Source organism: Arvicola amphibius, chromosome X (assembly GCF_903992535.2).
Source record: "Arvicola amphibius chromosome X, mArvAmp1.2, whole genome shotgun sequence".
Classification (NCBI taxonomy): Eukaryota; Metazoa; Chordata; class Mammalia; order Rodentia; family Cricetidae; genus Arvicola; species Arvicola amphibius.
This window is the reverse complement of record NC_052065.1, coordinates 111,169,597-111,194,816: the sequence shown is the minus strand read 5'-3', so window position 1 is coordinate 111,194,816 and position 25,220 is coordinate 111,169,597. Positions and strand designations below refer to the sequence as shown.

The window sequence follows — 25,220 nt, the reverse complement described above, 5'->3', positions numbered from 1 at the left end:
AGGTCTGTCATTTCTGCACGCTGCACAACCTTTTAAAATAAAGAGGATGATGGAAGAGAAGAAAGTCAGGGGAGGGGAAGGGGAAGATTGAATGTGAAAAAGGAAGAGAGAAGCAGCAAGGTAGAGGACCGGTGAATACCTAGGAAACAAGTCTTGCTGGCTTGGCCTTCAAAGAACAGGGGGAACTGTTCGAGACAGAAAATGGAAGCCCTAGTCTTGCCAGTAGCATTGCAAACACACGCTGACTGGGCATGCCTCAGATACCTGAGAAAGTCGCCTTCGATCCCACCCTAACCCGGTGGCGCAACTCGGGCGTGGGCCCAGCTTCCCTAGTTCATCTCGAGAGTCCGCCCCATGCGGGCGGGGCCTGGCCGGACCACTCTACCGGTGGTGGCCCGCGAGCCCCGGACATCAGCCACGAGGTGGCCCGCACGGGGCTGGGTCCCGATGGCTACGTGGAGGCGGGATGGCCGGCTAACCGGCAGCCAGCGGCTGCTGTGTGCAGGGCTGGCGGGGGCGTTCAGCCTCAGCCTCACGGCGCCCCTGGAGCTCGCCACCGTGCTGGCCCAGGTCGGCGTGGCGCGAGGCCACGCCCAGGGGCTGTGGGCCACTGGACGCCGAGTGTGGCTAGCCGAGGGGCCGAGGGCCCTGTGGAAGGGGAATGGCGTGGCGTGCCTGCGCCTCTTCCCCTGCAGCATGGTGCAGCTGGCTGCCTACCGAAAGTAAGAGTCCGGAGGGAGGGGTCGGGAGGTCGGACTGGGGTGCCAGAGCCGCCACCTTGATGTGCCAGCACTGGGAATCCGAAAAGGTCCCCAGCCTCCCTTCCTTCCGGATAATGGGGGGGGGGGGCAATGTGCCTTGGCGTCTTGGGGCCACAAGGCTATATGTGTGGCCCCCAAAGCACAGTACCAGTTTTTCACATGCTTTTGAGATTCCTGCCTTGCGAGCTGCAGTTTTGTGAAATCTTTAGTCTTTTCTGGGGGAGAAGAAGGGGAGGAGGTCAAATTGGCAAATGATATCCGGAGGTCAAGAAACGAAAGAGCTTCCCAAAGAAGTGAGGTCTGACCATTACCAATGTCCAGTAAATTGGAAATATTTGCTTTCGCTGGCTTAGGAGAGAATGCTCCAGAAGGTGTGTCTGTGAGCCCAGTGTACCAAGGAGTAAGTGCTCAGGACAAGAAGAGGGACCAGGACGATTCCTGCCCATCCCCAGCTCCAGCTGCAGCCTATCTTGGCTTTAGGATCTTAGGGGGCCTGCAGTTTCCTCTTCCCCAGCAGGGACCCGTCTCCTCAGCCTACCGCTTACCCCACCCCCAGCCACTCACTGATCTCCTGTGGACTTTTCTCACCTCCTGCACATCAAGCACTGCTACCTAGGGAAAGATCTAGAGATGCAAATGATGCGTACGTGTGGAGTGACCTTAAGGGGGAGCTCAATAGATTTGCATGGGAGCTGGGAAGGAAACCTAAAAGAAGCAAGCAGCCCATGGTGGCAACTCTAGAGGAGGGGCTACTTCTCTGTTGGGGAAGACAGTCCCTGGGTTCCTCATTAGGGAGGCACGGTGCCAGCTCTAAAGACTGGCCTTGGCTCTGAATTAAATAAACGGCCTACAAGCTGGTTAAGCTACTTTTTGTTTTGTTTCCAGTGCTAGAGGTGAAAGCCCAGGCCTTGGAGCAGGCAAGTGAGGTGTCCTGCCCCTGTGTTCCCAGCCCTAAGAACTACTCCGCCACAACACGCCACCTTTCTTCCCGCATTCACTTGACATTAGTTAGGACACAGAATAACACACATGATCCTGGAGATGCTGCAAGGATGAAAGCAGTGTGATCCCCGTCTCAGTTTACAAGGTAGTTTTAAAAAGACTGGCATATCTCAGGCCACAGACATAACATTGAATTTAGTGACTATAAATTGCCAGTGGATCAAGAGCGCCAGTAATGTACACTTCAGGTGAGAAGATGGGACAGCTTCACAGAGGAGAACAAACTGTCTGAGTTTGGCCTTGGGGAAATGAGTAGGAGTCTCCTGGGCAAAGAGGAGGTGTTGCAGGTAATGTCAACATAGGCCAGGAAAAGGAAAGGCATGCAGTATAACCGGCTGGAAAAGCGGGTTGGAATGAGATCTTGAAAATCAGACTTGGTATGTGATGGTGCTGTGGGAAATGCTTGTGCAGGGTTGGGGCAATGCTGTGATTAGAAATTCAAGGAGAATGAGTGTCTCCTACTGGCATGGTAGGGTGGAAAGGAGAAAGGCCGTCGGTGGTAGTAGCAGCTAGGAGCCTGTCACACCACGCAGCAGCCCAGAGTATCTGAAATGGGCTGGTGACAGAAAAGATGGAGGAGAAGGGCAGACACTTACATAGACTAGGTGTGCTGATTTTCTGACAGATTATTTTCTTTCTGAAAGCTGAAAAGAAGCATTCTCATGAATGACAGGGTATAGTTAGAAAGGTTGATCAGCCGTGAAGTCATCCTTCCTCCAGAAAGATGGTAGGCATGGCTTATCATCATACCAATTCATTTGCACTCTCTCCTGACCATGAATTTGCAAAACAGGTAGCAGGGAATAATGGTACACTGTCTGATCATGGCTCAGAACAGAACATCCAGCATACTCAGTGAATAGAGTGGCTGAAAAATTCTCCACAATTGCAGTGACAGAGCTAGAACTTGAAAACATCCTCTGGCTCCCGAGTCCAGGGTTCTGTCCACTACTACACAGCTAAAATATCTGCTTAATGGGACTGAGGATGAAAAGAGATTACTGGTTAGAGTGTTGGGTGCTATGTTTCTGTCACATGCAAATGATAGCAGATACAATGGGTGGCTTTCAAATGCATCAAAAAGAAGGTCCTCCTCCAACTTTATTGCACAACTTCTCGTTTGTCTGACTATACATTGGTTTGGGGCCCTGCAGCTGTGAATTGATCAGAGCACCCCATTTCCTTATTTCATAACCAATCAGGAGCTTGTGTTAGCATTATAAGTACTGATTGCATACATCTGGAGTGTGTGTAGAATCTGCACTAGCTGAAAGGAAGGGGTTCCTACGGATCACCAGGGCCTTCAGTCTCAGTCTCACTGAGAAAAAAAAAGCTTGTATGTACATGAGGAAGAGCAAAACCAGAACACTGCCTCCCCAGCCAGTCAGAGTTTTAAGCTGTAGGGACCACAATGATGCCATTGGTAGCCTAACAGGGTTATCTGCATTGACTATTTTTTAAATGTGTATGAGTGTCTGCCTACAAGTACATATGTACACTGTGTGCATGCCTAGTACCAAAAGAGGTCAGAATAGAGCACCAAATTCCCTGGACCTGGAGTTACAGATGCTTGTGCACTGCCATGTAGGACCAGACCGCCACGTGCACACCAAACCCCTGCTCTCTGCAGGAGCAGCCAGTGCTCAACCACTCAGTCCTCTCCAGCTCCTTGACTTTACTATTCTAAGGGAAGATTAGAGGTGAAGGGGCATAGAAGAAAGAACTCGCTTCAGTTCTCCTCTTTCATTTTCTACATTCGATAGTTAAGAGTACTTCATACAACAAACCATCATAAGATAGGGTTTCTCTTCCTAGTCCAAGTACTTGAGTAAGCCAAGGGCCTGTTTCCCTCTAGATGCTTCTGTCAGTTATTTCCTTGTTAGGACTGGTGAGCTCTCCTATGTGATCTATGCTGAGAACTAGCACAGTATCTACAGTATCTGGTGCATTATGGATGAACAACAAATGGGCAATAAATTGGCCTAAGTCCTAGAATGGCTGAATGGGATAGGGAATAAGAATGGGACAATAAGAAAGAATGGTGCTGCGTTTTGTATTCTAAACTCCAAGTAGGTTTTTTTTTCCCCAGCTTGCTGCACACAATCATTTCTATTTCGTGTGTCTGCTATCCTTCTAACTTGACTGGCCAGGGCAAAGAAACAGTATGCCGGCATTAACACAGAGGCAGGCCAGTGGCTCATTGGTGAATGCCAGCTTTAATTGTCTGTATATCATTTTTCCTTCAGTGCTGGGAGCACAGCCAGGGCTCCAATTGAGATGCACCAATAACCCCTTGAAGGAGATGTTGCGAATGAACTTCAGATGGCTTCACCTGAATGCACACTCATTATTCATCAGGCCAGCTGTCATCTGAACAACAGGAAACCTCCCCCTCCACTGGAAGTTTGAGAGCCAATGAACTGGGAATGCTTTCATTTTGAAAAAGATGAAAGTATTATTTTAGCCCAACTCTGTTCGCTTACTTTTATTCCAAACTCTTGGTATCCTCCTTGTACCATTCTATGGCAAAAGTACTATTTTTCCTAGTTTTCCAGCCTCAGCACTAAGGAATTAACTTGCTTTTTTTGTAGCCTGGAAGGGTGTGCTGTGTAGAAGTACCCTTATAAAATTTCTTCTGGGGGAGGCACTCATGACTGAGAATGCCTTGCCCCCCAAAAAAAGGCTTATAACAGGGTAAAGGTTTGCATTTAGAAAAGTCCATGCAAAGTAATTTTAACTGAATTGTAAAACTACTGAGAGACACAAAGAATAGTTTGTCAAACACTATATACCTACCATCCATGCTTTACATACTATTTTTAGACAGAGTCTCTCGTTGTATTCTAAATTGACCTTTAACTTGTTCTGTAACCCAGACTGGCCTCAAACTCAAGATTCTCCTGTCTTACTCTCCCAAGTGCTGGGATCAAAGCCCATACCACCAAGTCCAAAATGTCATTGTTGATGGAGAGAAGGGGGGGAGGGGTTGTGGATGGTTAGCTTTTGTTTTTGCTTTTGTTTTTTTTTGCAATGCCGGGCATCAAACCCAGGACTTTGAGTGTGCTAAATAATCATACTATGCGGTGAACCCCCCTGGCCAGCAGGGAAGAACGACCACCGAGTCGAGGATCCTTCTCAAATCACGCTTTATTGGAGCCTCTTGGTTGTAGGGAGAGCAGAAAGTGAAGGGCCCAGAGCACTAAACGGCAGCCGCTTATATAGGGAGAGCGGACACAGGTCATGCCTGGATTGGCTACTCGCTCGTCTTTCGATGCCCCCGGCCACGGGATTGGCCAAGATTACTGCGCACTACTGCGCATGCGAGAGGTTCCGGCTACAGCCTTGCCATATATGGAGTTGTTTACTCGGTGGTGCAGGGGCTCGGTGCCATCTTGTAATGGCGGCCAGCAAATCGGCTCCCTGCAATACTACCACTGAACTCCATCCTCAGCCCCCTTGGTTTCATTTTTGAGTTCAAGTCTTGGCCAAGCAGCCTCAAAATACTGGGCTCAAGTGCTTCTTCTGCCACAACCTCCCATGAAGCCATGACTACAGGCATGTATGACAAGCCCTGCCACCCATGTATCTCTCTTAAATATAATAAAGCCTGGGTGAAGGTAGAGTCCTCTTCCTTTTCGTTCTTGGTCCTAGTCCGTTTTTCCTTTCCCAGGGAAAGCTTTTATACTTCCTCCTAAGTACCTGCTTACCTTAAACAATCCTTAGGGTTTATTGTTTGTGGTTGTCATATCTACAGATCATTCTGCAGCTTGTTTTGCCCATTCATCATGATGCTTTTATGGCTTATTTATTGTGCTTCTGTGATTTGTCTAAGCTCATTCATTTTAACCAGATGGGATCCATTGAATGACAATACCATCATCCCTTTTTCCATTCCCTTACTTTTTGACAGTAAATTGTTGGAGCTTCTCATTCTTGTAAGAAATGTTTGTAGTGTGTCTTCACGTGTAGATCTCTAAGAGTGTTCCTCTAGACTATGAACTGTGAAATGGAGTTACAGGGTTAAAAACTTGATTCTCCAAATTTACTAGACACTGCAAAGTGACCCTACCGGTTTTATGGTCCTTTCTTCCACGAAGGGCAAGGGCGTCAGTTACCATCCATTCTCTCTCCATCATTCGATATGATGCCAGCCTGCTGGATGAGATGTAGATATCCTGTCACTGTTTGTATTTGTATTTACTTTTCTGATAACTAGTAAAACAGCAGTTCCACTTCTAATCTCCATTATAAAGGAAAACTCATTCTTTTTACTAAATTTAGCAGAGCTTATTTGAGCCATACCAAACCAAACCAAACCAAACCAAGCCAAACACAAGTCTCCAGATATCTCCCAGAACCGAGGAGTTTCCAAGAAGTCCAACCCACCACATGACTGTAAGACAGATTTGGGTGGGGGGGAGCAAGGTTTTGAAAACAACTTAATTGGTGGCAACCTCACCATCCAATCAGCCAGTGTCGTAGGTTAGCTAGTTAATCATTACAGCCTAATCAGCTAGCTGGATGTAGGGCCTTCTGCAGAAAGCCAAAGCCCTGTAGCTATGATTAAAGTTGATACTGGCTTGGACTGTTGAGCTCAGAACTCAGTTTCTGGGATGCTGGACTTGGCATGTAGCTCAGTAACAGAAGTGTGTACCTAATGCATAGAAGACTTTGGATTCCATTCCCAGTGCTGGAAGAGAGGGAAATTTCCAGATTTTGCAGTTATTTCAGGAAATTCTATTCCCTTTCAATTCAAGAGCATGGAAAGATTGCATTCCAGAGAGGCAATCTTTCTGTGCCTTTACAGCCCACCAGCAAGTTAGATGGTTGCACAGATAAAAGGGGGAAATGCTGGAAATGAAGTGGGAAGAGTTTGGGGAAGCTATAGATCAGAGGTTGGACAGCTCTTCCTTATAGCTAGCTAGTGTTATATGAGGATAGTGGGACTTAAACTTACTACCCAGTAATCCCAGTATAATTCTATGATATTTTTCACACTGTAAAGCACTTCCAAATGCTAAGAAGTATTTGAAGTGGTGGAAAGCATGCCAGCATAGTCCAACGCTCATATCTTGAACTTTCTCTGTTTTCCCCCAGGTTTGTTGTGCTGTTCATGGATGACTTGGGCCGTATTTCCCAGTGGAGCTCCATTGTGGCCGGAAGTCTCGCGGGCATGGTCTCCATGATTGTCACCTACCCTACGGACCTCATCAAAACCCGGTTGATTGTGCAGAACATGCTGGAACCATCTTATAGGGGGCTCAGCCATGCTTTTTCTACTATTTATCACCAAGAAGGGTTTCTGGCCCTTTATCGAGGAGTGTCCCTCACTGTTTTAGGTAAGGTGGAACTTGATACCCCTCCTTGACACAGGTGAAGGTATTATATACCTTCGTGAATGCTTAAATCAATTTTAGAGGCCTCAAGTGACTCAGGAAAGCCTGGCTTCAAAGCCCCCCTCAAAAATGCCCAGCTGACAGGAGTCTTCGGTGTGGAAGTCTACGAGCAGGATCTCGGTGATATCTACAGCCTTTGACAGAGCTACACATACAGAGGTCTCTGTTTGTCAAATCCAGAAGGATTTAGTCCATCATGTAGTACTAGATGAGGTTAGTCACCCTGTCCTCTGGAGACTTGGCTTCTAGGGTGCCACTGTCTCCTGGGTATCTTCACACCTCTCTGGCAGCTCTCTCTTATACACTATACCTGGCCCATTTGGGTCACTTCCCTCAAATTTATTTTTACCCTCTATATGGGCTTTCTTTTTGTTGATGTTTATGTTTAGTTGTTTTTTAGAGAAAAGGTCGCACTCTATAGCCCTGGCTGACCTGAAACTTGCTATGTAGACCAGGCTAGACTAAAACCTGCAGTGATCCTTGCACCTCTGCCTCCTGAATACTAAGATTACAAGCACATACCACCATCTTTTACATTGGCCTTCTTACCCTGAATCCCCTCTCTAGATGACTCTGTCCTAAGCCAGTAGCTTCAATAAGCATGAATATATTTTGACTCCTAATATCTTTAATAATAATGCTAACATTTTTAGGAGTGCTCACTGGGTACTAAGTACATTTCTAGAAGTTTTTATTACAATTTCTTATTCAAAATTTTTTATCTTTATTCTTAGCTTTTAATATAATATTTTATTAAGTCTGAGAATTTCATATAATGTATTTGATCATATCCCTACTCCTCAGTTAACTCCTTCAAGATCCGTCCCCTCATTTCCCTACCCCCTTCTCAATTTCATGTCTTCTTTGCTAATAACCTACCCAGTCCAATCTGTGCTGCCCATATTTATACTTATGGATATAGGGTTATCCACAGGATCATGGTCAACCTAGCAGGACCACAACTCTTGAAGACTTTCCCACCCCCACAAAAGTTTGTTCTTATTGTTTATTAATCACATGTATATATCCAGATCTTATGCAGAGGTATGTGGTCAGAAATGTGGTTCCCCACCAAATCCAGAAGAGGACATTAGATGGGTGTTCTCACATGGGTGCGGAGAAACAAACTCATGTCCTCTGCAAGAACATAGCACACTAACTGCAGAGACGTCTCTCCAGCCCTCTTATGTCTAATTGATATATACTTGTACACGTTTATGGGCTGTCATTTGATATTTTGATACATGCATATATTCAATAGTGATCAAATCAGAGCATTTAGCATATCCATTGCCTCAAAACTTTATCGCTTCTTTGCTGTGAGATCCCCCATTCTCCTATCAAGACTCTCTTTTCTAGCCACTCTAAAATGTACAATACATTGTCACTAACTATAGTCAGCATGCTGAGCAATAGATCACCACAATTTATTCTTCAGCTCTGACATATCATTGTTTGTTTCATTTTTTTTGAGACAAGGTCACGTTAAGTAATCCAGACTGGCCTGGAACTTGCTATGTAGTCCAGGCTACCTTTGAACTCTTGATCCTCTTGCCTTAGCTTCCAAGTGCTAGAATTACAGGTGTGCACCACCTTTCCAGGGCTGTTTAACTTTCTATCTGTTGAACAACCTCTTAGACTTCATTTTAAATACGAGGAAGTAAGTACTTGGCTACATAACTGGCTCAAGGTAATACAGGCAGTGGGATGCCCTGTGATTATGTGATTCTGGGGCCCTCTCTCTTAGCTACTGACTTAGATCAGTTCCTGATGGAACATACCTCTGTTGAACATGATGACCTCCATATTCCATAGGTGCAAAATTTGATGTTCTCATTAGTCTCAAACTTACTCTTCTTTATGCATCCCCTACTTAATAAGACTGCCTTCCTTCCTCCCAGTGGCCCAAGCTCGAAGAAACTCAGGAATCACCTTGGTTCCTCCTCTCCCTGTTTGCCCTTTAGTCATGAAGCCTTGTCACTTTGACTTCTTTTAATGCACAAGCCTGTGCCCTCTTCTGCCTTAGCTCATGCCTCCATCATCTTTCCTGCTGACTCTAGAGAGTCGGACTCTCCTGAAGACTCGTGTTCCTATCTCTGGCCCTCTGCCCAGTGTGCCCTGTGTACTGCTGCCAGACCAGGATGATCTTTCCCAATGCTCTGCCCTCGTTCCACGGCGATCCTTAAAAGCTAAGAAGGAAAGGCAGCATTTCTGGGGCACTCTAGATCCTTAAGAGCTGGCCTCTGTTAGTCTGCCCTACAGTCCTATCCTGGAGCCTGCCTTCACCTGCTCTCATGTTCAGGTCATGCAGAGAGAGTGTGCTTCCTAGAGCTACACACTCATCGTACTTGATACGGAGTGCCTTTCTACTCTCTCAGTGGCTGATGAAGCTGCTCTTTGTTCTTTGCGCATGACACTGTGCCTGCACTGCCTTTCTACTCTCTCAGTGCCTAATGGACCTACTCTTTGCTCACAACCCACTTCAAAAGTTCTCTTTCTAAACCAAGTGTGGCGATACATGCATATAATGCAATCCCAGGACTCTAGAGCTTACAGCTGGAGAATCAGGAGTTCCGGGCTAACCTTGGCTACACAGTGTTCCTATCTCAAACAACTATAGACATGCCAGGTCTGCAATCCCCCCTTAGCTTCAGGATGTGGAGGCAGAAGTGAAAGTTCAAGGCCCACCTGGGCTACACCATTCAAATAAAGCCCAGGCAATTTACTGAGACCTGTGTCAAAGAGTTAACAAGGTGGTAGTGGGTAGAGCGGGGTCACGACTCTATGTTCAATCCCTAACATAACACAGAGAGATAGAATTCTCTTTTCTGTCATTCTTTCCTGGTTCTTCTGGACAAAATCAATCACTCTGATACTTGTGTGCATAAAGCATCTTGTACATGCCGGGAATGGCATATGGAGTGTTCCTAGCTATGTCCTGCACTTAATGGGAAATATCTATAGAAATTAGCTTGCTCTGAGCTGTGGTCCCAGTGCTTGACATAGGGCCCAACACACAGCAAAAGATCTCTCGATTCCTATTTTTGAGACGAGGTCTAATGTCCTGTCAGCTGGGCTTGAGCTCACTACATAGGCAAGGCTGGCCTTTAACTCCAGATGGTCTTGCCTCAGCCGCTCTAGTGTTGGGGCTACAGACATGTGCTACCACTTCCAGCTTCCCCAAAAGTTTTTGAAAATAGAAAGTTGGTGAGCCTTTTCAAATATATTTTGTTTATTAAATAGTACCTTTGCCTAAAGATAAGTGATATCCCACCTGTATTCTGCCTCCCGTTTTTGCAGTGCTAGGGACGGAAGCTAGAGCTTTGTGAGCACTCTGCCGCGGAGTCACACCCCAGCCGTATCCCATCTAGTGGATCTCTTTTTGCACTTCCACTTTTTACTTTATGTGTAGGGGTGTTTTGCCTGCATGCATGTCTGTGTATCACATGTGTGCAGTACCCATGGAGGTCAGAAAAAGGTGTCAGACCCACAGAAACTGGAGTTACAAATAGTCCCAAGCCACAGTGTGGTTGCTGGGAGTTGAACCTGGGTCCTCTGGAAGAATGGCCAGTGCTCTCACTGAGCCATCTCTCTATCTCACTTTTGAGGGACAAATTAGTTCATCTGTTAACTAAAGATGGTTCGGAAAGTTCCTGGAAATTTGTGAGAATACCAAACAGTATGTCCTCTGATCACCATCTTAGTTACTAGGAAGGTGAGGGTACCACTATGTATGATGCTAACTGGGCCCTAAGACATCTCAGCAAGGTCAGGTAACCTCCATGGCCACCGTTATCACAGAATACTTCCTTCTGCACTAGGGAACAGTCCCTTTCTAGGCTCCCAAACTGGATCAAGTACTAACTACTAACTTTTTTTATTTTTCAAGACAGGGTTTCTCTGTGTAACATCCCTAGTTGTAGCTCTTGTAGACCAGGCTGGCCTCGAACTCACAGAGATCTGCCTGCTTCTGCCTCCCGAGTGCTAGGATTAAAGGTGTGCACCACCACTGCCCAGCCTAGTATCTTCTTTAATGGAAGTGATTTTTTTTTAAAGAATTTTATTTTCTTTGTAAGTGTGTGTGTGGGGGGGGGGGGTATGTGCACATGAGTGCAGGTGCCTGTGGAGGCTAGAAGATGGTGTCAAATTCCCTGGAGCCGGAGTTACAGGTGGTCGGGAGCCACCTGACGTAGGCGCCCCTCTACAAGAACAGTAGGTGTTCTTATCTCATGAGCCATCTCTTCAGTGCTATGGAAATGACTCCCTGCAATGTTTCTTTTTGTTCTTTTCTCCTTTTTGTATTTCAAAAACACAGTAAAGCCCTAAAAATTGTAATAACTATATACTCACTGGAGACCCCAGTTGATTATTTTTTTTTAACTTTGTCACATGTCCATGAATCCCTCAGAGCCATTCATCAGTCCATCTTTTTCTTTGGTGACTTCTTTGTCTCAGTTTTGAGACAGGGTTTCACTGTGTGGCCTTGGCTGTCCTGGAACTCACTCTGTGCATCAGGCTGGCCTTGAACTTACAGAGTTCTACCTACCTCTGCCTCTCAAATACTAGGATCAAAAGTGTGCACCGCCACCACCACCACCTGACTTCTTTGGCGATTTTAATGTAAGTTACAGCATCTGTATCACAAACGCAAGTTCAGAATCTAGTTGGGTTTTTAATGTAAGTTACAGCATCTGTATCACAAACGCAAGTTCAGAATCTAGTTGGGTTTTTAATGTAAGTTACAGCATCTGTATCACAAACGCAAGTTCAGAATCTAGTTGGGTTTTTAATGTAAGTTACAGCATCTGTATCACAAATGCAAGTTCAGAATCTAGTTGGGTTTTCTTCTCTTCTGCCTGGAGCAGTGTCTCATGCAGTCAAGTAGCCCAAGCTGGCAATAAGCATTGCTATGTAGGTAAGAATGAACTTGAACTACTGATCCTCCTGCCTCCACCTCTTAGGTGCTGGGATTATAGGTATGTGTCACCACACCGAGCTCTCAAGATTGGCTTATAGTTCTTTTATGTACAGTGTATTGACAGTAAACAGCACCAACCTTGAGTGGACCAGTTCAGGCTTTTGGTGATCATATGGTGTTGTCACCTCACCTCCAGAACATGCCCTGTTGCTCCTTAAGTGGCAGGGCTTTAAACAACCCCAGGCCCCTGCTATTCCCATCATACAACCCTCAGGCTTTCCTTTGTTCCAGACAGTCATTTCCCCAGACAGCAACCTCTCCTTGTACTTGATTCCAGGCGCTGTTCCTTTCTCTGCTGGTTCCCTTCTAGTCTACATGAACCTGGAGAAAATCTGGAATGGACCCCGGGACCGCTTCTCTCACCTGCAGAACTTTGCCAATGTCTGCGTGGCTGCTGCTGTGAGCCAGACGCTTTCCTTCCCCTTTGACACCGTGAAGAGAAAGATGCAGGTGCGGAGCACTGGGAGGGAGGGGGGCTTGAAGCATTTGCACTTAGGTAGCCACAAAAAAATGCTCGATTCTACCCACCCACTCCTGCCCAATAGCCCCACCACGGATGCCATGTTTCTAAAGAGCTCAGGGCTGCTCATGCAAATCTATGTAGTCTCTAACACTTCTGCTAACCTCAGGACAACTAGGTGTCTTCTAGAAAGCTTCCAGATGAGTCTCCCTTTTCTTTCCTGGCCTCCAAATACATTACTTACCTGCCTGCAACCCCAGAAAAGGAGGCCACTGCAGAATGCAACCTGCTAACTTGCCTTCCTGATGTCACCACAAGGAGAATGTAGCACTCTTTCTTCTCATTGTGCCTTCTCTCAGTAAAACCAACTGGCTAGGACTAAAATAAACCAAGAACCATAAAACAGCAAGGGACAGCAGAAAGAAACTGCATTTCAAACGGGTGCTATCTTGGGCGCTGTCCTAACAATTCCCCAGGGAAATGTGGTCATGATAGGGCACAAAGGCAAAAGAAAACAGTAAAGAATACAAATTGAAGAACCAGCTTAGCCTAAATTGTTATCAGCAAAACCAAACCTGATCAGTGATGTAACACTAAGCAAAACTGGCGGGTTTGACCCTTCCCCTAACCCTGCTCACTCCATCGGCTTGTCTGCTTCCTTAGCCTCTTTTTGATAATCTGTGTGTCCCTGAAGCTCTGGGTGAAAAAGAACTTGGGGTCATTTGCATTTGCAACTTGAAATGAGTAGTCCCACTAGTTGGTTCCTGTTGGTTTCTCCACTTGACTCTGACTTGGCCCTCGGGGTTTTTCAACGCTCCTCCCCACTTCCTGTTTCCCTGCTTCAGTATCCTTTGACCAGTCTGGTCAGTGCCAAAAACCCTGAAGGTACTTCACTTACTAACGCTGTCTTCAGACATGATGACACTCCACTCTGCCACTTGGATCCACAAACCATCTCATCTGTCTGGGCTGCCTTTTTCCTGTCCTTGTCCAGATGAACCACTGCCACATTGGTGTGACTGTAGTGCAAGTACACAAAGAAGTCTCCTTAGTGCTACTTAAAATGAACAGAACTTTTGCACATACTCAAACATGGTTAAAATGCGGTGATCTCACATTATGTATGTTTGGCCATAATAAAAAAGTAGTGTACATGTTGCAGAAATTTTAGGAAATAAAGTAGGAAAATAATAAATTATTCTTAGGCCAACACCCATAGATTATAAGTTACTAGTTCTTCTTCCATGTATGGTCATATATTGGTATATACAAGGTTTTAGGAAATTGTTTTTCGACTATAAATAAAAGTTAGTAGCAGCTACAGCTCCAGGTCACTAACTGTTTAATTATCAAGTGTTAGTTCACCATATAAATGTCTTAGAAATAGTTAAAATTTCTCAGGTTTATTTTTTTCTTCTGGTTTCTTGAGACAGGGTTTCTCTGTGTATCTTTGGCTGTACTGGAACTCACTTTGTGGACCAGGCTGGCCTCAAATTCAGAGATTCATCTGCCTCTGCTTCCCAAGTACTGGGATTAAGGTGTGTACCACCATGCCCGGCAAATTTCTCAGTTTTTAAATAATGAGGCTATTACTAATTCTTAAGCATAACAACACTGTAATGAATCTTTGTGGTTTTCACGTTATATTCCTAGAGATTGACTTATAGGTCACAAAACCTAAGTCTAAAGCATCCTATTTTTAGGTACTGAGGATTGAACCCAAGGACATGTGTGAGTTTAGGCAGGCATCCTCTTACTACTGAGCTACATCATCTGCCCTTAAATTTTTGTGTGTGCCAAGAAATCCTTAAGTTACCAGGGCTGGCCTTGATCTTTTCATGTAACCCAGGAAAGGCTTCAAACTACTTGAGAGCTTCCTGTCCCAGCCTCCAGGGTGCAGGCAACTGGGATTTTAAGCATGAGCTCTACACACACACACACACAGAGAGAGAGAGAGAGAGAGAGAGAGAGAGAGAGAGAGAGACAGAGACAGAGACAGAGACAGAGACAGAGAGGGGGGTCTCAGTTTTTTGTTTGTTTTGTTTTAAGACAGTATCTCTCCACATAGTCCTGGCTGTCCTGTAGACCAGGCTGGCCTTGAACTCACAGAGATGTGCCTGCCTCTGCCTCCTGAGTGCTGGGATTAAAGGCGTGCGCCAGGCTGGAGAGATGGCTCAGAGGTTAAGAGCACTGACTGCTCTTCCAGAGGTCCTGAGTTCAATTCCCAGCAACCACATGGTGGCTCACAACCATCTGTAATGAGGTCTGCTGCCCTCTTCTGCTGCCCTCTTCTGGCATGCAAGCATACAGGGAAGGAATGTTGTATACAAAATAAATAAATAAAAATTAAAAAAATAAAATTATTTAGGGGCTGGAGAGATGGCTCAGTGGTTAAGAGCATTGCCTGCTCTTCCAAAGGTCATGAGTTCAATTCCCGGCAACCACATGGTGGCTCACAACCATCTGTAATGAGGTCTGCTGCCCTCTTCTGGTCTGCAGACACACACAGTCAGAATATTGTATACATAATAAATAAATAAATTAATTTTAAAAAAAGGCGTGCGCCACTAAGCCCAGGCTCTTAATGAAATTTACACTCCAAATAGAGTCTTTGATCCGCAGCAGCAGCAGCCGCCAGAGAGCGTGGTCCAGCTCCTGTCACTGCCATCAGCTGTCATTTCTCAGGCCATTGTGAATCCAATAGGTGAAAATGTGCTTACATTGCTTTAATTCTAATTCATTGTTTATAAGTGGGGCTCCACGGTTTTCAGTGCTGCCCCTTGCATTTCTTTATAATTTTTATTTGCCCCTTGCCAGTTTTGGGGGGGATGTCTAGATTTTCCTATTGATTGGGAACAGGTCTTTACATATTAAAGGTATTAACCTTTGTGGTGCATGGCACATTCTCTTCCATATCATATCTTCTAACATTTAGATCAATGCTTCTTATGCGGGGATTTTTTTTTGAGACACAGTCTCACAGTATAACCCAGGCTGGTCTGGAACTCACTATGTAGCCAGGCTGGCATAAAGCTTGTGGCACCCTATGTCAGGGCTGAGCATCCCTGCATCAGCCCCACCCTGTTTCAGTTCTCACAGCATTCTAACACCCTCTGCCTTCACTGCCCTTCTTCGCAACATCTCCTTGATTCCTCCAAGTTATTTGCCTCCCAGGTAAGCTTCAAAGTTGCCTAGAGTTTAGGATTGGAATGACAGTACCGTGCAAACCTACGGTGATGCGTGTAAAACAGTCCATCTTCTCTTCAGGACCACAGTATGCACCCCTCCCTTTAGCTTCACTTATCTCTTTTTTTTAAGGTGTAATCATATAAGATTGCCACTGTCCAACCTCTCTATCATATTCGAATGGTAACCAAATGTTTCAACCCTTAGGAAAAGATTTGCTCTTCAGAAGATATTTTCCTCATAAAAATCTTTATATTCTTTCCAGAAAAGATACCTTTTTGCCGTGCTGAGGATGGACTCTCGGGTCTTGTGCATGCTAGGTGGCTGTGCTACCGCAGAGTTACAGCTGAAAAGATACTTGTTAAAGCTTCAGAGGAGGGGCTGGAGAGTTGGCAGCCCCCTCTTTTTTATCTCCTTGGGTACCAAGCACCCACGTGGCACACACACATATGTGCAGGCAAAGCAGCCGCACGCACAAAACTATAAAATACACCGCTTAAATTTTTTTCAAGAGCTTGTAAGAAGTAGGAAGAAAGTGTGGAAAGTGTGGCAATGTCCTAAGGTTTTCCTCATTAAAAATCCTAGATTTAGCCGGGCAGTGGTGGCGCATGCCTTTAATCCCAGCACTTGGGAGGCAGAGGCAGGCGGATCTCTGTGAGTTCGAGACCAGCCTGGTCTACAAGAGCTAGTTCCAGGACAGGCTCCAAAGCCAGAGAAACCCTGTCTCGAAAAACCAAAAAATAAATAAATAAATAAAAAATAAAAATCCTAGATTTAGGGCTAAGGATGAAGTGTAGCGATAAAACACTTGCCTAATGTGTACAGAGTTCTGGAGTCAATCTCCAGCAACACACACATACAGAGGCTTGAGGACTCTCTCACAGGTGGTGGCAGCACGCGCCTTTACAGCACTCAAGGCGGATCTCTGTGAGTTCAAGGCCAGCATGGTCTACAGAGTGAGTTCCAGGATAGCCGGGGTTACATAAAGAAACCCTGTCTCAAAAAAAGAAAAAAGAATCTCTTTCACTTTCTCACCTCTTATGAGTCTAGCATAGCTTATGTAGAATTTGGCGAGTTTAGCCACCTATCTGTAATGGACCTACCTAAGACCAGAACCTGGAGACCTAGGAGTAGGACTATTCACCAGGAAAGGTTTCAGGAGAAGTTCAGGAGCTAAAATAATGTCTTCCTCTAGGAGACCTGTCTTAGTCAGGGTTTCTAGTGCTTCAACAAAACGCCATGACTAAAGCAAGCTGGAGAGGAAAGGGTTTATTTGGCATATACTTCTACTTCTTGTTCATCACTGAAGGAAGTGAGGACAGGAACCCAAGCAGAGCGGAAACCTGGAGGCAGGAGCTGATGCAGAGGTCATGCAGGGGCACTGCTTACTGGCTTGCTCCCCGTGGTTTGTTCAGTCTGCTTTCTTATAATAGAACCCAGGACCACCAGCCCAGGGATGACACCACCTACAGTGGGCTGGGCCCTCCCATATCAATTACTAATTAAGACAATGCCCTACAGCTGGATCTCATGGAGGCATCGCCTCAACTGAGGCTTCTTCCTCTCTGATGACTTCAGGTTGTGTGAAGTTGACACAAAACCAGTTACTCTAAGACTCTAACCAATACTTCATTGTATACTAGAATATACCCATAACGGTCTGCCACCAATGAGGGCAAGACACACTGGGAGTGAAAGTCTGAGGACAGTCCCAATCATTTTTCCCTTGTGGACAGTGCATACATACATAGAACTTCAGATGCTGCTGAATCCCCGTAATCTCAGTACTTGCGAGATAGAGCCAAAAAGACCAAAACTTCAAGGCCATCCTCATCCATGTAGCCTCAAGAGAACAACAAAAGCAGAGAAAACAGTTTTCAGATAAATGCGAAATCATAGTGGTTGTTTTAAAAGATGCAACGTAATCAAGCTGCAAAACAGGATTGGCAGTTAATTATGAATAACATCGTAAATACCATAAATACCATAAAATATAGTAAGTCAATTAACAGGTATATTAGCAAGAATGTTATTTTATGGGTTAATAAATATACCTTGTCCATATTATCTATTTTTTAAAAAATTTAATAGCCAGGACAGAGCCAGGAGCTTTTTAATGCAAACACGGCATTACCGTCTCTGACCACTAGGTGTCATGCAGTAAAAGCAGAGTATCTGAGCCGTGGAAAGGTATATGAGCCCGCAGCTCAATGACAGTTTCCAACCTCACAATCCCAGCTGGAAATCCTTTTCAGTTAGGAAGATAAGGAGCCAGAGGCAACAGAAAACACCTCAAGTGTTTTTTTTTCTTGTAAAGCACACAATACAAAATTAATCAAAAAGAGAGCACCATAAAAACCATCTGCCCCCACTGGATTAGGCAGGGTTTACCAACTTAATTTGTCACAAGGGACTTACTTGTACAGGGCAGCCTAGCTGCTGTGACCTGAACACAGTTAATGGTAACATTTGCATTCCATTGCTTTTCTCCATGGCACTGCCCAACATGAAGCAAATCAACAGCAGGTGTCTGGTGGATCGCCAACTGAACAGGGACTTTTTCCCAGCACCCACAGAGGCCTTTGTCTGAGTGCCTGAGTGCCTGGTTGTCTTAATAGGCTTTTATCCAGATACTCGTGGATGCAGTCTGTCTGTTTCATACCACCCCAGGCTGGAACTCTTCTGAACATTAATGACAATAATCAGAAGTCTTGTTTAACCACCTGAGCTTACAGTCACTTTATTCTGTTTTTCTTTTTCTTGCTTGGCATGCTAGAGGATGGAGAAGTAAATAATTTATGCGTGTTCATGTTTTGAGAGAATGTTTCTGGCGGGGGGGGGGGGGGGGGGGGAGTGTCAGCTGCATGCCCAAGTGGAATGAAGTGCCTCTACCTGGTGTGGTTTTAGACTCTAATGCCACTGCCTGAAATCTCCTTCTTCGTGCTTCTGGGCATTTTAACCCGAGCTTTTCCCAGATACAGCCTAGCCCTTCTGTCTGGATGACCACACCTGGCTAAGAGCCCGAGCCAGAAGATACTGGCAGTACCAAGTGTATTGAAGAAACAATATGCTGGGCGTAGTGGCATACCCTTCAATCTCAGTACTTGGGAGGCAGGGGCAGGTAGATTTCTGTGAGTTTGAGAATAGCCTGATCTACACAGCAAGTTCAAAATCAGCCAGAGCCACAAAATGAGTCTCTCTCTCTCTCTTTCTTTCTCTCTCTCTCTCTCTCTCTCTCTCTCTCTCTCTCTCTCTCTGTTTCTCTCTCTCTCTCTCTCTGTTTCTCTCAAAGAAAAAGGAAGAAAGAAAGGGGAAGGATTTAAGAAAAGAGAAAAGAAAATGGGAGAAATGCTGACAAAATTACTTTATGTGCTTACGTATTAAGGCCTAAAGGATTCAGCTGGTTGCTGAGGAGGCATAGAGTAGCATTCCCAGTGTCTGCCCTGCAAACCAGCTACACGGAAGCAATTCTCCCAGCTTCTCTAGACTGCCTGAGACTTTGTGCTGTGTGGGCTTGCAGTACAACATGGCTGCCCTGCCTCTGAGCATCCAGGACGGAGATTCAGCCTAGGGAAGGGAAGCTTGAAGCAGAAAAAAAAGGTGCTCTGGAACAAACACTGAGCCTTGAGTTCAAGGAAGAAAAAATCCAAATGATAATCTTTTTCTAATAAACTTGATGGCCAGCTCAAAAACAAAACAAAAAAAAAACAGAAAAAAAACAAAAAACAAACAAACAAAAAAAAGGACCAAAGAATTCTGAAAATACATAATGGTTCCATAGGCAGGGTATGTGAGAGGGTAAGACAGGCTGGAGAACACTGTCCTGGGAATCTGGGGAACAGCTGCCGACATCGGACCTGCAGTCTGATAGGCTTTCTGAAAGAGTCAGGAGGGAGGGCCATGTGCACCTGCCCGGGCTCCACTCTGCCCAGCGCCCACTCTGTTCCTCATGCTGGGTATCTCCATACACAAAGCCATGTGTCAGCCTGCTGGTTTGTACCCCGGTGGACTTTGCCCCCACCCCAGCTCACAAGGTAAGCAGGATTGGGCCAGGTCAGCATTTGAACTGAAAGTGCAGAAAATGAAGGACAAAGGTGGGACCCAAGTGGCACAGCTGAGTGAGCAGAGCACACATGGCCGGTGAATAAACAGAGGCCCCAGCCTGCTCAAACAGACTCCAATCTGACGGCGATGGTCGCCACCTCGAGCAAGCTTTGCTGAGTAGGACACGGTCACTTCTTTCATCCACTCAGAGCCTCTCGTGGTCCATGCTGTCTTCAGTCCCAGCCTTCCCCCTCAGTCCTAAGCCCATGTTTCTCCCAGCCTGCTGATCAGTACCACTGGCTATCACATCTTCGTGGTCACTTCCAACCCACTGAATACCAAATTACTATTCTTCCCCTAAAACTGTCTGCTTAGAGCTTTCCCTTTCTGAGCTATCATTGTCCCAGACAGCCGAGCTAAGCTTCCAGAAGTTAGGTTTGGTTCTGTGGATCCCCTCATCCAATCAAGCCAAAGCCTAGTTTCATTTGCGCTCCTGACTCTCCCACACGGGCCCTTTCTCTTCCTGCTCTGACTCCAATCGAGGCCCTTATCAGCTCATACTATAGCACACGCTGTTCTCTAGGATTGATTCGGAAAGTGATCATTAGCACCGAGCAGGAAGATACAGTAGGCACTGGGCCAGCCGTATATGCTCATTATGTCATCCAGTCCTTAAGAGTTCCCAAAGTGCCAAGCGAACGCTCTTATTACTAAACCTGTTTTATTACGGGCCACGGTGCACTGGGAGAACTTGAGGAAGTCGGCGCTCCCTGTCCACCATGCAAGTTCTGGGGCTTAAACTGGAGCCATCAGTCTTGGCAGCAAGCACCTTCACCTGCTGAGCCATCTTGCTGATGGAGATGGGGAAACTGAGGCACTCAAAGGTTCTGTAGCTTACAAACCCTTCTTTAAGCAGCTGTGCTGGGATAAAGGCCAGGCAGTTTGCCTCCAGGACCCAGCTGCCTAGCCCGTGGGCTTCTTTCAGAACAAATGTTCTTTAGCCCTGTCTGTGTGGCTCCTTCTCTATCACCTTTAGAGAATAAAGGACAGCCCATTAGTCTGGCATGTTTCCCTCACCAACTTCACTGTTCTTTTGTATAGAGGCCCTTTGTGTAGGGAGTTGCAAAATTAAATGTCTGTAGGAATTCAGAAGCAGCACAGACAGGAGAGCTAGGGGAAACCCAGATAACAGGCACTCAGCCCCCAAACAATAAGCCTTCAACTGCATTCTCAGCCGTCGTGCCTTTTGAAAGCATTCTGGAGAGCTAAACTCTGTGCTTGCAGAATGTGATTAGCATTTAAATATGCATACCAGAAAAGAGTGAAATGAGCCAGTGCGGGCTGCAGCTGAACTGCAAGCTTCTCTTCTGCAAAGGATGCTTGCCATTTAGAAATGCAATCCCAGTTTTCCAGGGAGCCCCAAAATCCAGATTTGGATGTAAAAATCTTTACATCTTTCAAGGTTGCAAATAACAAAAAATACTGACGGGGCAAAGCAAAACATGCCTTCTTTTGGCCTCTGCGCAATTCAAGCATCCAGTTGCAATAGTGAAGAAGTTCCCCTCCCCCAAGCCCTGAAGACCAAATGTATTTTATATTCCGGTCAACAGGCCTTTGTTCCTGCAGCTACCTCTGCCTCTCTAAAGGTTCAGCTGAGCTTGCCTTGGGAGTAGTATCTGTTGCTTTTGTTTGCTGGCTTTTCCCATCCCTAAGGCACTTTCTTTCAGATAAAGGGGAAAGACGGTATTTGACCCTTTGAGAACCACAGTGCAGGTACTTCAGACCACTGGAAGGGAGTTCTGGGGAAGAAGAAACTGAATTAACTATAGGGTACCTTCTTTGAAAAGGTAGATGCTGTTTTTCACGGACTCACACTTCTGCCCCCATGTCCAGGGGCATAGTAGCTGTATTTCAAGAAGTTTGTGGGTGTATAACTGCTTTTAAAGGATGCTGTTCGCCTATCCATGGGTCCCCTGATTCTGACAATTTCCAAAGTCATAGCATTTTCTCCTGTCTCAACATCACCGTTCTGCTGTCCCTTCCCTGTCAAAGCTACCTCCTGATATCACTTCTTATTTTCCCAAGCAGGAGTAATCTCCTCCATCCGAGTGTTTTTAGCTCACTTAGGCGCTGAGCTCTGAAACTCTGAAATCCAAAAATGCTCTAAAATCAGGAGTTTTGAGCAGCCATATGATGGAAAATTCCACAACTGACTGCATATAAAAGACTGCAAATAAAATACAGGCACACTAAAAAGATTGTATATGGGACTGGGGAGATGGTTACTACATAGGCACAAGGGCCTCGGTTTGAATTCTCTAAGCCCATATAAAGCTAGGCATGGTAGTGTACATCTATGTAATTCTAGCACTCCTATTTGACATGGGAGACAGAATTAAAAGAATCCCCAGAAACTCATGGCCTAGATAGCCTGGCACACACTGCAGTAAACAGGGACACTGTCTCAAATAAAAGGGAAGCAAGGACCACATCTGAGATTGTCCTACGACCTCCACATATAAGCCATGGCACACACGTACTAGCACACATACATACACCATATACACATAACACATATGCACATAATAATAAAAATTAAAATTTAATACATAAAAGAAAAAATTTATAGGACTGCATAAAATTACCTCCATTCTAATAAGGTATATGTGAAGCACAGTCAATTTCATGCTTAAACTTTGCTCCCAGTCAAAGATCTCTCATTATGAACAACTATTCCAAAGTTAAGAAATGTTCAAAATTTGAGGCCCTTTTTATCCCAATCATTTTTAGACAAAGGATACTCAACCTATGTAGGGCTCTTAGGGACCATGCCACAAGAACCCGTATATTATAAATGTCTGTTTCCTTTCTCTTTGCCTGTGGGAGTCAATGTTAGACTTTTGTGTATCCCTGTAGCGTGTAGCCTCACCTAACTGGCACTTGATACTCGTTTAAAAATGAATGCTGCTCAAGGCAGGCTTAGGAGAGCTCCCTGTGAGTACAGAGTTGAACCTTTATGCCACTGAGTGACCCTCAAGTCTGTGTGCCAGTCCCTACACAAGCTGAAGGTAAGAACGCCCAAGCCTACCCTCTCCCTAGCCTGCTTCCCTAAAGAAACCTTCTTAGCTCTAATACTACCTTCATGTGTCGTTCTGAGAATGCAGTCCCCTACTCGGGGCAACCCAGGGCCAAAAGCTGTGAACTCGTCACAACTGGGAAATGTGCTCAGAGGAGGAGCCAGGCAGTGTCAAAAGTTAGTAATCCCAACATCTGGGAAGCGGAGGCAGGAGGATCAAATTTTTTAGATCAAGCTTCTCAGACGTGCCTGGGCTACAAAGCAAGTTCAAAGCTAGCCTGGGCAATTTAGTGAGGCCGTTTCAGTCAAACAAGAAAAGATGTTCTCCCTACGTTCTGACCTCCCATCACTTCGCATGGGCCTGGAGGCACTTGAGTTATCAGCGCATCATCCAATTGATAGTCCTTGAGTGATGGCTTTCGGGAAATGCAGGGCTGTATCTGAATCTGTGCTCGTCTTCGCTGAAGCTTTTGTCAGGGCTAGACACGTGAGGACTTATCAGAGATAATGACGGTAAAAAAGCCTGCCCTGAATTAAGGAATTGTAACGACATACCATTTGCTGGTCAGATAATCTATACCAGGCAAATTCTTTAGTCCTCTTTATCGACCTCCAGAACAAATACCATCACGACTCTTATTTCAGGGGTGGGGAATGAGGCCCCGAAAAGGGCGGCTGCCTGCCCAGGAGTCACACAGCTAGTATATGTTAAAGTTGCCTCTCTCCTTCCTCGGGGCTTTCCTTTGTCCACCAGGAAGTACAGAGCTCTTTCCTAAATGCTAAACAATTAGCTAATTTAGATGTTAGTTCCCTTACCTCTACTGAGAAGGAGGAAGCTGGACCTTGAGAACTGGCGGCTAGAAATTTGAGTGCACGAACAGTTGAGAAAAGTAACAGTGTGAAAAACCCAGAAAGTGACAGGTGGAAGCCTAAATCCATTCGAGCTGCTCTACAACAGTAAGTGGCCTCTGAATGATAGAAATGGATTCCTCATAGTTCTGGAGGCTGGGAAGTTCAAAGTCAAGGCAAATTTGACGTCCAGTGAGTGCCTGCTTCTCACTGTTAGATGGCACCTTCGTGCTGTGTCCTTCCATGGTGGAAGAAGCAGGACAACTCTTGGCATGGCTTTCTGGACACAGATCTCATTCCTGAGGGCTCTGGCTTCATGATCTTATTACCTCCCAAAGGCTTCAACTTCTGAAGCATTACATGGGGGTCAGGATTTCAACACAGACATTGGAAAGAAACACAACTGTTTGGCATGTAAAAAGCCTGGGTTTGGCCAGAAGCTGGTCACCTCAAATTAAAATGGGAAAAAAATATTCTTATGAAAACTGTACTATTCTGGCCCTGGAAGCCCCATTGGCAGTGGTACCAAGCATAAGAAGGAACAGAGCAGAAGCACAGATCCTTGAGTCAGACAGAGACCGATCATGGCTGATCAGAGGACTGGGCAGAAAGGAAGTCCTTAGAGTCCTGGAGGGAACAGGAGAAGACCCCAGGAGAGGTAAGGAAATTGTTGTCCTGGCCACTAGTAGAGGATGCTAGTGGAGTTTATGGTTCTGCCTCCTTGAGTGTCTCCTGGACGGCACAGCATCTATTCTTCATAAGAAGGAGGCTTTCCTAGCAGACCACTGCCCTGTTCTGCAGTGCACTGTTGAGTACTGAGCTCTCAGGGTGGTGAGGGAGACTGTGCCCCTTACCTTTGTTGCAGCCTCACTGATGTCTGGCTCTCTGGAGTGTCCCAGGTGAGTGTCACTGCCTTAGCAGTTAGAAGCAGCGGCTGCTCTGTGAAGCCAGGTGGATGTCTGAGCATCTATTAGGGCAAGATGGGCTTTTTGGAGCATTGTTATTAAAGTGAAGGGAAAGAAAAACTGCCCCCCACACGCTTGTTCACTCGAAAAGTATACAGTGCCCTAAATACTTTGGGGATAGCAGTTGCTGATCAGGGGAAACAAGACTGTCCCTAGAGGGCAGGCAAGGAGGGACTAGGGAGGGCCTCCCCAGTTCCACTGAACTGAACTTTGCCCTTTTCTCCTGACCTGAGCTGGCTTGTTTCTTTGAATCCATAAAAAAATCTGTGAGTCAAAACAGCCAATCTATGCTAAGCTAAGTCTAAACAGTAACAGCAGCTAAGATAAAGATGCTCTCCCACCTCCAGCCCCCAAAAGAGCAAGTGAAGATAAAGGAAAGGGAATAAAGGCGCCAGGAAACACTTGCTGTCAAACAAGAACGGTCACCTGGGAAGCCTCTGCTATCCCAAGGGTGTGGAAAATGGAGTTGACTGACCCCACTGCTGACTTGCAGCAGATTTGGA

At 45.7% G+C, this 25,220-nt stretch overlaps 1 protein-coding gene across 2 annotated transcripts in view; it reads left to right on the top strand.

Moving 5' to 3' along the window:
* Positions 1-422: 422 nt before the first annotated feature.
* Slc25a43 (solute carrier family 25 member 43) overlaps positions 423-25,220 on the top strand; it is a 35,124-nt gene continuing 10,326 nt past the window's right edge. The window contains exons 1-3 of one of the 2 annotated variants that reach the window (XM_038317160.1): positions 423-722; positions 6,861-7,102; positions 12,448-12,587. In XM_038317160.1, coding sequence (XP_038173088.1) covers positions 448-722; positions 6,861-7,102; positions 12,448-12,587 — 657 coding nt within the window. In that variant the 5' untranslated portion in view covers positions 423-447. Of the gene's footprint in view, positions 723-6,860; positions 7,103-12,414; positions 12,588-25,220 lie in introns of both variants that reach the window. The other variant, XM_038317159.1, reaches the window with a different exon arrangement.